Source organism: Lemur catta, chromosome 15, assembly GCF_020740605.2.
Source record: "Lemur catta isolate mLemCat1 chromosome 15, mLemCat1.pri, whole genome shotgun sequence".
NCBI classification, from domain to species: domain Eukaryota; kingdom Metazoa; phylum Chordata; class Mammalia; order Primates; family Lemuridae; genus Lemur; species Lemur catta.
In genome coordinates, this window is record NC_059142.1 from 14,455,713 (window position 1) to 14,469,062 (window position 13,350).

At 49.3% G+C, this 13,350-nt stretch overlaps 1 protein-coding gene across 2 annotated transcripts in view; it reads right to left on the reverse strand.

Moving 5' to 3' along the window:
* Window positions 1-3,043, reverse strand: part of SPNS3 (sphingolipid transporter 3 (putative)) — a 44,067-nt gene extending 41,024 nt beyond the window's left edge. For both annotated transcript variants that reach the window (XM_045526040.1, XM_045526039.1), the window contains exon 1: window positions 2,549-3,043. In XM_045526040.1, the coding sequence (XP_045381996.1) occupies window positions 2,549-2,756 (208 nt within the window). In that variant the 5' untranslated portion in view covers window positions 2,757-3,043. The remainder of the gene's footprint in view (window positions 1-2,548) is intronic.
* Between the last annotated feature and the right edge of the window lie 10,307 nt (window positions 3,044-13,350).

Sequence of the window (13,350 nt, forward strand, 5' to 3'; positions counted from 1 at the left end):
AGACACACACACGCATATACGCTGAGATATAAACATACACACAGGAGCAGGGCTGCCATTCACACTGTAGTCAGAGTGACCGGCGGCTCCCTGTTGCTGTGCAGTGCACAGCCCTTCACTTGGACTACTGTGTCAGTGGAAGTCCCTGGGGTTCCTGCTCATGCGCAAACACTAGACATACATAGACATATGTGCACATACAAAGACTTAAGTGCACTGGCCTGCACACACGTGCACACAAGCATGTTCTTCCAGAGGCACAAGCACAGCAGTGGGCATTCGGCCGAATGCAGAGAGAGGAAGGGGGTCCCCCCAGACACCAGGGTCTTTTCACTGATAGCCGCTCGGTGGTATCTCAGAAAGGGTCAGGGTCTGTGGCACCTGCCCAACTGAGCCATGTGGCCCTGTCACTGAAGAACAATCATCACTTTCGAGAATCATGAAATGGGTGAGAGCCAGGCCCTGAGCTGAACCCCAGATGGGGCCCTGCAGAAACACCCGCACCCGCACCTCCGAGACCTGCCAGCCGGCGAGTAAAGATCAAAGAATGAGAGAGGCGAAGTAAGGGAGATTTTTGTTCAGTATCCAGGCATATAAACCAGTATATCTTTTTCCCCTTTTAATATTTTTAATTACACACACAAAAAAGACATCGTCGTTGGAGAGAGAAATACAGACAACACAGGTAGGCAAAATACATAGCTAAATAGAAATTCTCTGTGATTGTGTTCATCTTCCATTCTTAGCAATGAGGGCTCAGCCCTTATTTTGTCCCCTCCTGGGTTCCCCTCAGCCCCGTGGTGTTCTGGGGGTAGCCCAGGGCCCAGTGTGGACCCAGGCTTGCCGTCACTATACGCTGCCATCCTGGCCTCCCCCAGCGCTGTTTGCCGCCAGAGCATTTTAGCTGCCATGCAAACCATGCAAACCGCCCACACCCACCAGTGCCCGGGCACTCGGTGTGGTTTCACTTCTCCAGGCTCCATTGTCCCAGTAACCACTGCCACTTCCTGAACATCCAGAGGAAGTGACAACAGGGAGGGGACCTGGCCGGGCAGGACTCAGGGTCTCACGGGCCAGCCAGGGGCCCCCAGGGCAAGGCGCAGGAAGAGTCCACACCGGTGACCTCTGGCTCCCACCTGCCTCTAGCCCTGTGCCCTCTGCCCTCCTCCTCATGCCCTCAGCCCGCACTGCCACTCAGGCCTCCTCTGTGTTGGCCTGATCCCCTGCAGTAGCCTCTGAACGGAACTGACCTCCCTGCCTCATTTGGCCTCCATCAGGATCTCAAATCCGAGTTTATCCCCCGCCTCATAGCTCCCCATTGCCCAGGGCAGAAAGGCCAAGCTCCCAGCCTGGCACCCAGGAACCCCGTGATCTCACGCCAGGGCTTTTGGAATAATTTCCTGCTTTCTCTCCCTCTCACCGTCCATGATCAGAGCCCGCCCTCGCACCCAGGCACCTCGGCTCAGACCGACCCTTCTCTCTGAAGGGCCTCCCCTCCCCCCAATCCCTGCTTTTCAACCTGCTCAGCCTTCGGGGCCCAAACCAAATGCCCCCTCCGCTGTGAATTCTGCCAGTCGTTCGTCCTCGGCGCCGGCCAGCAGACACGCACCCCACTCTGTCCCGTGTTAGAGCTACTGGTACATGTGCTGCATGTCCCTCTGAGTGCCTCAAAGATGGGACCAGGTCTGGGGCTATCTGCGCCCCCCAGAGTCCTGTTACTCCACAACCCTTCTCTGGTGTGCCGAGCTGGTAACTGATAACCGACCCAAGCCCTGGCCTCAGGGGTGCCCAGCAGCCGCAGGCCCCCCTCCCCAGCCCCCCAGCCTGTCTGTGCCTCCCTGGTCTGTCCGTACCGCTGCCTTGCAGGATTGCTGCTAACAAGCTTCTGCCTCTGCCCCGCTAGACAGTCATTCCTGAGTTCCTCCCTGGGTCCCCAGGGCCCCCCAGACAGTCCTGTCCACAGTCAGTGCTCAGTCTTGAATGAATGAGCGATGAAAAGAAAGTTGAATCTTGAATGAATGAATGAGCGAAGGAATGACAAGAAGAGAAATGCAAGTTGAGCCCCAATCTTGAATGACTGGATGAATGGACGCGTGAATGAGCAAGTGGCGAGAACACAGAGCAGGCTGAGCCCTGGGAAGAAGGCAGGCAGGATGGATGAGGTTTGCGAGCAACCCGCTGTTCCAGAAACACAGCTGCAGGAGCTATTCTCGCCTGGGAGCCGGGCCAGGCTGCCCTGTCCTCCACCCAGAACCTCGACGCCTTGGCCCAGAAGGCCCAGTCCTCCCTGCTGTCCTCACCCGCCCAGCCCTCATCACGTCCCTGCCCCCACACCCACCGTGTCCCCTCTTAGTTTGGGGCTGGACTGGGAACTTCAGTTGGCCCTCCCCAACTCAGGCATGGCTGAGAACCACCTCCAGGGTGAGTCCACCAGAGACGCACTCCAAGCGAAGAAAGGATGCAGGATGGACAGCCACTGTGGACACGCAGCTGCCAGCTGGTGGGACAGACAGCTGGTGCTGCCCCAGGACCCCCGGCCCCTCCTCACCTGCAATGATGAACCAGTTCATGTAGTTCAGGAGGTTGATGTAGCAGAGCACCGCGGCAGCCACGTAAGCCCTCCAGCGGGGCAGGCTCCAGGGGACGGGTGTGGCCGGAGGGGGACACTGACCTACAGCTGAGGCCCCTTGCCAGCCTGGTCCCGGGGACTGGCCCTGTGGCCCTTGTGGCCCAGGCTCGGGGCATTCTGTGGACATCCCCTAGCAGCACCAGCCTGCAGCTCCTGTCCCCGGACAGGCACTGGGGTGAAGACACATCAGCTCAGCACCAAGTCACTTCCTGTGGGTTCCCAGGCCCCCAACCTCAAAGCAGCTGCAGTAACTGTTAGGCATCTTATCGCAGGTTCCTCCTGAGCCCACTGCAGCCTCGCCGGCGAGATTTCCCCATCCTCAGCCTCGGAGACCTGCTGGGGAGGAAAAGAGCTCCTGGCACCCCCGTCCTGGAGGACTGGACAACTCTGGGGTCCCCTGGTCTAGCCTGTGGCTGCAGCGGCTGCAGTGAGGAAGGGAAGCTTCCAGGACAGGAAGTGAGAAGAGCCTCCCAGAGTGCTGCCCACTGAGAGCAGCCTGGCTGTCCACACGAGGTGGACTGTGAACCAGTGCCTTGAACCCAGGTCAAGTCAGGGAGGCTGGGCCTTGGCCAGGACACACCTTGCACTAGACTGTCAGGGAAGGCGAGCACCTGCTCGGTATCTAAGGCCTCACCTGGAGAAACAAAGGTCACAGAGGCAGCCTGTGGGCGAAACTCTTTAGTGAGTGCTAAATCTAGGGGGAGATTCTCAGTGAGGGGCGGGACATTGGCAGGGTCTTAAAGTGTCTCTTTACAGATTGCTTATGAGTAGCAAGGGGGAAAAGGAGTAGTTATGCAGTAGAGGAATCAAAGACAGCTTGATGGAGGGATTACATTAACATCACCTGGGCCAGGCTTTGTGGCTCACACCTGTAATCCTAGCACTCTGGCAGGCTGAGGCAGGAGAATTGCTTGAGCCCAGGAGTTCCAGACCAGCCTGAGCAAGAGCGAGACCCTGTCTCTACTAAAAATAGAAAAACTAGCCAGGCGTGGTGGTGTCCACCTGTAGACCCAGCTACTTGGGAGGCTGAGGCAGGAGGATCACTTGAGCCCAGGAGTTGGAGGTTGCAGTGAGCTATGATGATGCCACTGCGCTCTACTCAGGGCAACACAGTGAGACTCTGTCTAAATTAAAAAAAAAGAAAGAAACTGAATCCCCCTCTTCACATCCCTTTCAAAAAAATAAATAACATCACTGTGAGGGGCAGGCTGGCATTGCGTGCCTGCAGTTGTGAGGCTGTGCGGGTCCCAGCATCGCCAACACGGTACTCCCGCCAGCAGTGCATACCCGGAATCTAATCAGGAGGAATCCGCAGACAAGCCCAAACTGAGAAACGTCATTTTTTTAAAAGGGACTATGTTATTCAAAAACGTCAGAGTCATAAAAGACTAAGAAAGACTGAAGGACTGTTTCAGATTAGAGGAGACAAAAGAGATGTGACAGTTACATGCGGCACAGGATCCCAGCCTGGACCCTGCACTGGAGGGGGAAACACACATCGCTAGATCAGTTTATAAAATCGGAATGCAGGCAGTGGATCAGGAAGAAATATCATATCATTGTCACTGTACTGTGGTCATGTAAGTAAATATCCTTATCCTGAAGTATCTAGGGGTAAAGGACCATGATCTATGCCACTTATTCTCAAACGGTTCCAGAAAAAATAACAGGTACCTATAGTAAGAAAGCAAATGAGGCAAAATATTAATAAGAGATGCATCTGGGTAAAGGTTAAATGGGTTTCTTTGTACTATATTATCATTTTTCTGTACGTTAGACATTATTTCTAAATAAAAAGTTAAAGCACAAAATGACAACCCAATTTAAAAATTGCCAAAGGGCTTGAATAGACATTTCTCCAAAAATATACAAAGGGCCAAAAAGCACATGAAAAGATGCTCAGCATCATTAGTCATCAGGGAAATGCACATCTAAACCACAATAAGATAGCACTTCATGCTCACTAAGGTGGCTACCATAAAAAAAGAGAGAGAGAGAAAATAACAAGTGTTGGTGAGGATGTGGAGGGACTGACAGCCTCATACCTTGCTAGTGGGAACATGACATAGGGCAGCTGCCGTGGAAACCAGTTTGGTGGCTCCTCAAAAGGCTAAACATAGAGTTACCATATGACGCTGCAGTTCTACTCCTAGGTATAGACCCAGAAGAATTGAAAACAGGGTGGGTGCAGTGGCTCATGCACATAATTCCGGCACTTTGGGGAGGCTGAGGTGGGAGGATCGCCTAGGATTACAGGCCTGAGCCACCGTACCCAGCCCTCAACTCAATTTTTTTTTTTTTAATTAAAGGATCTGTGCATGGTTCCAGCTACTGGGGTGCCAAGGTGAGAAGACCACTTGAGCCCAGGAGTTTCAGGCCAGCCTGGGCAACACAGCAAGACCCATCTCTTAAAAAAAAAAAAGTTAAAGCAAACCAACAAAAAAAATCAGTCTGGCAACGTGGCAAGAGTGTGAGCTTTGCAGTCTGACAGGCCTCAATTCAAATTCCAATTTTGCTACTTCCTAATTGTGTGCCTTGGGGAAGTCCCTAACCTCTCTGAGACTCTGTTCTCATTTGTGTTAGACAATACTAAGATGTATTGCAGGGGTTAATTGTGAGAAAGAATTAATATAAATGCATATAATGTTCCCAACACAGGGCCTGACACGTAGGAAGCACTGAGTGAGTGTAGACCACTGTTGTTATGGTTATGATGATGATGTTGGTCCTTGGCGTCCCCTACTTGGTTGGATCCTCCCTTGGTTGGTTGGCTGGGGAGGGTCTTGGTGAAACAAAGGCAAGTTCAAAATCAGACCCTCCAACACAAGCACGCGCAGGCAGCCCAGCCTCCTGGCTGAGGTCCTGTACCCTGGAGTTAGACTCACTACTCACTGCCATGTGACCTTAGGCACATCACTTCGTCTCTCTGTGCCTCAGTCTCTTCATCTATCAAATGGGGATTAAAAACAGTACATACCTCCCGGGATTTGTGTGGCTTAAATAAGATAATGTTTGAAAAATGCCTAGAACTTTGCCTGGTATTGAAGAAGTGCTGTGTTTGTTAAATAAAACGGGGTTTTCCCTGACTGTGGTCTCAGCCCCTGCCCTGAGAGTAGGTGGCAGGGCTACAGCCACAAGGACGAGCACCTGAGCAGGAAGCCGGGCACACGAGCACCCACACCCACGCTCACAGCCTCGCACCCGTGCAAGCCGCACAACAGCACTGCAGCCAGGGAGGCTGTGGCCCCGGACAGGGCTGGCCACGGTCACCCCTTTCCAGGGTCCAGCCCTCACCCTTGCCAGTCCAGAACACCACCCTGCCAGTCGGGGACTAAGGAGCGGCTCACGGGGTCAGAACTCCCAGAGTTGGTCCAATCAAGAAGGCGGTGCTGGCCAGGAAAGCAGCATGAGAATGAGACCAACTGCCCTGGACCCGCCAGCTTCCAAGCACAGACTCCCCGCAGGGAAGCAGGGAGGTGCCCCCAGAGGGGCTCTGGATGAAGCGGCATTGTAGGAGTCAAGCAGGAGGCCAGCAGGGGCGGCACAGCGTCCCAGGTGGCAGGAGGAAGCCTGGGTCCCCACACTGTGAGGCACCAAGAGCACACTCGCCACCCTGGGCCTCAGCTTCCCTGTTTGAACGTCGGTGGTCACGGCGGTGGAGGGACTGGACGGTCCTAGAGGGTCCACTCAGCTTCACAGTTCAGGCACACGTCTGTCCCGACTCAGCTGCGGACTCCTCAGGGCAGGCATTCCCCATGGGGGGCCGGGGAGTAGATCCCACGGATTTCTCCAGGAATCGCTGGGCAGAAGAAAACCACTGCTGCTGCCTTCTGACCCTCCACGCGGGAGCCAGAACCAAAAAGTCCTGCTTTGCAAAGAACAGAAGAATTTCCACGTGGACACTGACAGGCGACACTGTTTCGGAGGGAGAACAGCATCGGCTGGGGAGGATAACTTTGGGCCTGGTCTGGAGCCCCCAGCCATGGAGGAGGAAGGGGGAAGGGACGGATCTGCCCGGGCCGGCTGCAAATCCTTCCCACCCCTGCTGCAGAGGCTGCAGTGTTTGCAAACTGAGGCACGATACATTCAAAATCACTTTCCCTTAAAATTAAACGTGCATTTCTGGGTATAGACCCAAAAGAATGGAAAGCAGGGACTTGAACAGATACTTGTGCACCCGTGTTCATAGAGGCATTATTCACAAAGCCAGCAGGTGGAAACAACCCGTGTCCACCAACGGATGAATGGCTAAACAAAGTATGGGATATGCAGACAATGGAATATTATTCAATCTTAAAAAATAAAGGACATTCAGATATACACTACAACATGAATGAACCTTAAAAACATTACACTAAGTGTGATAAGCCAGACACGAAAGGAAAATACTGCATGATTCCACTTAAATGAAGTTTCAAGAATAGGTGAATTTATAGAGACTGAAAGTAGAAAAGAGGTTACCAGGGACTGGCCAGGGAGAGTGAAGGGGCAATCGGGAGCTATTGCTTAATGGGTACAGAGCGTCAGTTTGGGATGATGAAAAGGGTCCAGAGATGGATGGTGGTGACGGTTGCACAACAACATGAATGTACTTAATGCCATTGAACTGTGCACTTAAAAATGGTTAAACTGTAAATCTTATGTCATGTATGTTTTACCACCGTAAAAAAAAAAAGTAAACGTGGTGATTGTAATATCTAAAAAGTGGCAACATTCTCGATTCACAGTTTCAGGGTTTGGTTAAATAAATTATGGTCCCTCCGTACAACGGAGCACCAGGCAGCCCTGTACCTGATGTTAGTCTATGTGTTGATGTAAAGGTGTTCTGTAAGAATGTACCAAATCATGTCCAGGATGATTTTATTTAAGTTGAAATAATAAAAACAAACAAAAGACAGCCTGAGTAAGAGCGAGACCCTGTCTCTATGAAAAATAGAAAAATTAGTTGGACATGGTAGCACATGCCTGTAGTCCCAGCTACTTGGGAGGCTGAGGCAGGAGGATCACTTCAGCCCAGGAGTTGGAGGTTGCAGTGAGCTGTGGTGATGCCACTGCACTCTAGCCAGGAAGACAGAGACCCTGCCTCGATAAATAAATAAATATAAGACTTGGGAGCTGGCCAGTCATAACTTATTTGGCTACTTGCCCCCATGAACTCTGAATAATACAGAAGTCCATTTGAGATTATTTTTGGTGGAGACACTTCCAGAGGGGCTGTCATCAGAGTTTAAATTTGTATCCTTTTTTTTCTTTTTTTAGCAAAAGAAATGTCCAGTCTCACAGAATAAAAAGTGATAGGAAATCACCTGGGAATCACTCATCAGAAATCCTCAAGGAAGCTGGGCGTGGTGGCTCATGCCTGTAATCCTAGCACTCTGGGAGGCCGAGACAGGAGGATCGCTTGAGCTCAGGAGTTCAAGACCAGCCTGAGCAAAAGTGAAACCCCATCTCTAATAAAAATAGAAAAATTAGCTGGGTGTGGAGGCACACACTTGTAGTCCCAGCTACTCGGGAGGCTAAAAGCAAGAGGATCCCTTGAGTCCAGAAGTCGGAGGTTGCAGTGAGCTATAATGACTCCACTGCACTCTACCCAGGATGACAGAGCAAGATTGTGTCTCAAAAAAAAAAAAAAAAAAATCCTCAGGGAGTCTCTCTTCTTTTAGAAGATGCATCACGCCAGGCGTAGTAGCTCACGCCTGTAATCCTAGCACTCTGGGAGGCTGAGGCAGGAGGATCGCTCAAGGTCAGGAGTTCAAGACCAGCCTGAGCAAGAGTGAGACCCCATCTCTACTAAAAATAGAAAGAAATTATATGGACAACTAAAAATATATACAGAAAAAACTAGCCAGGCATTGTGGCACATGCCTGTAGTCCCAGCTACTCAGGAGGCTGAGGCAGGAGGATCGCTTGAGCCCAGGAGTTTGAGGTTGCTGTGAGCTAGGCTGATGCCACAGCACTCACTCTAGCCCAGGCAACAGAGTGAGACTCTGTCTCAAAAAAAAAAAAAAAAAAAGAAGATGCATCAATACAGATGCGTTTGGCTGCAAGTAACCGCAGACCTAACAGCAGCTACACAAGGATTTTCATTATCTCACATGAGAAGTCAAGAAATAAGCAGTTTCAAGGTTGGTAACTCAGTCGCACCAGGACATCATCAAAGACTCCCTGTTTTTCATCTTTCCTCTCTGAAATCTTTATAGTGTTGGCCTTTGGTTACTTATCTACTGCTGTGTAACAAATGCCCCCCAAAACTCATGGCTTTAAACAATAGTAGTCATGTACTATCTCTTGTGGGTTCAGTGGGTCAGGAACTCGGGAGCAGCTTAGATGGTGGCTGTGGCTGAAGGTCTCTCGTCTTTGCTGTCATCTGAAGGCTTGACTGGGGCTGGAGGCTCCTTTTTGAAGGGGGCTCACCCACGTGGCTGGCAGGCTGGTGGTGGCTGTTGGCTCCTCTCCAGGTGGGTCCCTCCCCAGGACTGCTTGAATGTCCTCCCAGCATGGTGACTGGTTTCTCCAAAGGGAGCAATCCAGTAGGGACCAAGGCAGAAACTGCAGTACCGTTCATGACCTCGCCTTCCAGGTCTCTATTTTGCTGTGGTCTGCTGGTCACACAGGCCAGCTGTGATTCATCGTGGGAGGGGACTACCCAAGAGCACCAATGCCACGTCTTGCAGGCTGGCTACCGTGGCCTCCATCTTGGGGTGTATCATCTCACACATAAGAAGGAAGGGGATTCCTCTTGAAATGTGTGTTTATTAGGAAGGAAAATCCTTTCTAGAAATCCCCCAGCTAGTGTCCCCTCAGGGCCCATTGGCCAGGATTCAGTCACACCTCCGTGCCCCAGATGCAAGAGAAGCTGGGAAGGTGGCCACCTCTCTCTGTGAGGAAGAAGGGGCAAGACCCTGGTCGTTGGGTGAGCAGACCACGTCTTCCACGGGTGGCTAACCGCCTCAGAGCCCCTGTGTCTGGAGGGTTTAAATGAGCTCCTGGTGTGGCCTCCCAAGGAGGAGGGGAAATTTTGAGGTTCTGCAACTAGAAGGTGGCAGATGCCAGAAGCAGTCCCAACCTAGGGCTCCTGAAGCTAGCGGTCAATAGATAGCAGAAAGTGTGCAAGGAAACAAGAGCTGCTGAATTCTGAGAGCCACGAGCTTGGAATCTCAAGCCTGGGACCCTCCCGCTGCTGGGCACATTTTCAAAAAGCATCATTCACCAGCTCATCCTGTGGACTGGTTAGGACCAGGCTTCAATAGCGACACCATGTGGTCATGGGGAGCAATAGCAGTCATGAAGCATTCCAGGCAGAGCGTAAGCCTCCGATATTTCTGGATAATTCAAGGTGGTCTCAAGATTCTGGATTTCTTGGCAATAAGGCATATGCAAGCGTGAACAATTAATTGGGAAAATAAGAGTTGTGACCATATCGTATACCAAGTTGTGGAACCGCCCATGTTTATAAAGTATATACACATAGCAAAACTGTGAAAGGCTATATCCCAAAGGGTTAACAGTGCTTATCTCAGGCTCATAGAATTGTAGATACATTTTTTCCTTTTTTTTTCTATCTTTACTTGTAAATAATAATGGCAAACACTAACATAGCACACACCATGTGCTCAACACCTATGAATTAGGAATGATAATTATACTTACTTTGTGATGAGGAAACTGAGGCACAAGGAAACTAAGTCACTACCCCATCTGGCTCTGAACTCTGCCCTCCTATCCTCTCTGCTGTACTGCCTCCTTGTCTTATTTGTGTATATTGATTTTTCTACAGTGTACACCTTGTCTAGTAAGAATAAGATTAAATACAAGAAAAGGAAAAATAGTGGTATGTGTAGCTTTTATTATATAATCAGAAACAAATAATGCTACAAAACACAACAAAATACACATGTGATGTGCGCTATCCATGCGGCTGCAGGGGTCAGGACTGCAGGTGCCACGTGGGTGTAGTGACACCAGAAAGGTCAGGAATTTGTGCCTGCAAAGGCTCCTTCCCTCTCCTCGCCTGGGAAATTCCTCCTTTCCCTTGGAATCTATACATACCACGACCATCAGTTAGTAGGGACCTAGGTCTGGTGAGCGATGGGCCTGGACTGGGGATGGGGGGTGCGTGGCACACTGCAGGGAAGGTGAGGAAGAGAAGCAAAGGACAAAAAGGGGAGGGAAAAAGGAAGTGGGCAGAGATGGATGAAAAAGGAGGAAGAGAATGCTCCAAACCCTCGTCCTCAGCTCTCACGGCTCCCTGAGCTTTCAACACCCACCCCATGGACTTCCTGATGCCATTTCGTGGTTCAGACTCCACTCATCACCTCCTCCAGGAAGCCTCCAGGCTTGGCTAAGTGCATATCTTTATCATGACACTGACTGCTCATTATTGGGATTTTCTGGCTCCTCCACTGGTCAGGGAGCACCTTGAGGGAAAGGCAGTGTCTCAGCCATTTCTGCTGGAGTCTGGCCCAGGCCTCGACCAGGGCATGAAGACATGACAAGTATTCTGAATGAGTGACTCTAGCTTCTCAGGCCTCCAGCCACACCAGCCTGAGAGTAATAACAGGTGCTGGATTTCAGCAAAGTTATTTCTTTTTTTTTTATTTTTGTTTGTTTTGTTTTTTGAGACAGGATCTCACTCTGTCATCCAGGCTAGAGTACAATGGCGCAATCATAGCTCATTCAAACTCCTGGGCTCAAGCAATCCATCTGCCTCAGCCTCCCAAGTAGCTGTGACTACAGACACATGCCACTGTGCCCGGCTAAGTTTTTAATTTTTTGTAGAGATGCCAGTCTCACTGGGTTGCCCAAGGCTGGTCCCAAACCCCTTGGGTCCTCCCACCGTGGCCTTCCAAAGTACTGGGATTACAGGTATGAGCCACCACACCTGGCTCAGCAAAGGTATTTATATCACTCTAGCCTACATCAGTAAAACAGCTAGAAAGCTATCCCCTTTTGAAAATACGACCCCACACTTCTTTGGGGATTGTGCAGAGGAAGACCTGCATGTGCATGGAATACCCTCTCAAGTGTGCTTTCTGCACACAAGGGCATCTCTCTGCAGGGTGCCAAGTGTCTCTCAAGCTTGAGTCCTCACTGCTAATGAAAGAATTTGGAGACCCAAGGGACACGAGGCTCAGGTTCTACTCCCAGCTCTCCCTCCACGTGCTCCTTGCTCCCGCTGTGACACCCCTGCCATCAGAGAGCAGAGGGAGAACCAGGCCCCAGCTCTGTGTTAGTTAGACTACCCACCCTCACACACACAGGAGAGAAGAGGACCCCACAGCTGGCTAAGAGAGCAGGCCTCTGAGAAAGTATCTGCCCCCATCTTGGCTATACTACCCTGGAAGCTGAGGAAGCAAAGAGGTATCTGTGGCCCTGTAACAGGCAGCTTGAACTAATCCTCTATTGCTGCTTAGCAAATTACCCCAAAATTGTGTGGCTCAAAAAATAATAATTTTATTATTATAAGAAGTATACACCATGATCAGTGGGTGCAAAAATATAGTTAGGTAATTAGATAGAATGAACAATATTTGATAGCACAACAAAGTAACTACAATCAATAGTAAGTTAGGGTATAGTGGAATTGGAATATTCCTAACACAAAGAAATGTTAAATGCCTAAGGTGATGGATACCTCAATTACCTTGATTTGATTAATTCACATTGTATGCCTCTATCAAAACATCATATGTACCCTATAAAGATATATAACTATTATGTATGCATATTAATTAAAAATTTAAAATTAAAAAAAAAAGAATTGGCCAGGTGCCATGGCTCATACCTGTAATCCTAGCACTCCGGGAGGCCAAGGCAGGAGGCTCACTTGAGGTCAAGAGTTGGAGACCAGCCTGAGCAAGAACAAGACCCTGTCTCTACTAAAAATAGAAAAATTATCCTGGCGTGGTGTTGAGTGTCTGCAGTCCCACCTACTCGGGAGGCTGAGGCAGGAGGATCGCTTGAGCCCAGGAGTTTGAGGTTGCTGTGAGCTACAATGATGCCACTGTACTCTCTACTCAGGGCAACAGAATGAGATTCTGTCTCAAAAAAAAAAAAGAATCATACACCATGACCAAGTGAGATTTATCCCAGGGATGCCAGGTTGGTTTAATATCTAAAAATCAATTAATACAGTATATCACATCAATAAAATAAAAAACAAAAATCACATGATCATCTCAATAGACACAGAAAAAGCATTTGACAAAATCCAACACCCTTTCATGATAAAAAAAAAAAAAGCACTTGAACTAGGAATAGAAAGGAACTTCCTCAATCTGATACAGCACTTCTATAAAAAACCCACGGCTAACATACGTAATGATAAAAGCCCAAATGCTTTCCTCTTAAGATCAGGAACAAGACAAGAGTGTCTGCTCTTGCCACTTCAATTCAATATTGTACTGGAGGTTCCAGCCAGGGAAATTAGGCCAGAAATTACCCAGTTTGAAAAGGAAAAAGCAAAACTATTCACAGATGACTGATCTTATGCATAGAAAATCCTGAAGAATCCACTAAAAGACTATTAAAACTAATAAATGAGTTCAGCAAGGTTATGGAATACAAGATCAATACACAAAAATAAATTATGTTTCTAATACAATTTGCAACGAACAATCTGAAAATGAAATTAAGAAAATTCTATTCACAAAGCATCAAAAAGAATATAATACTTAAGAAAAAATTTAACAAAAGAACTTTAAACTTATGCTCTAAAAACT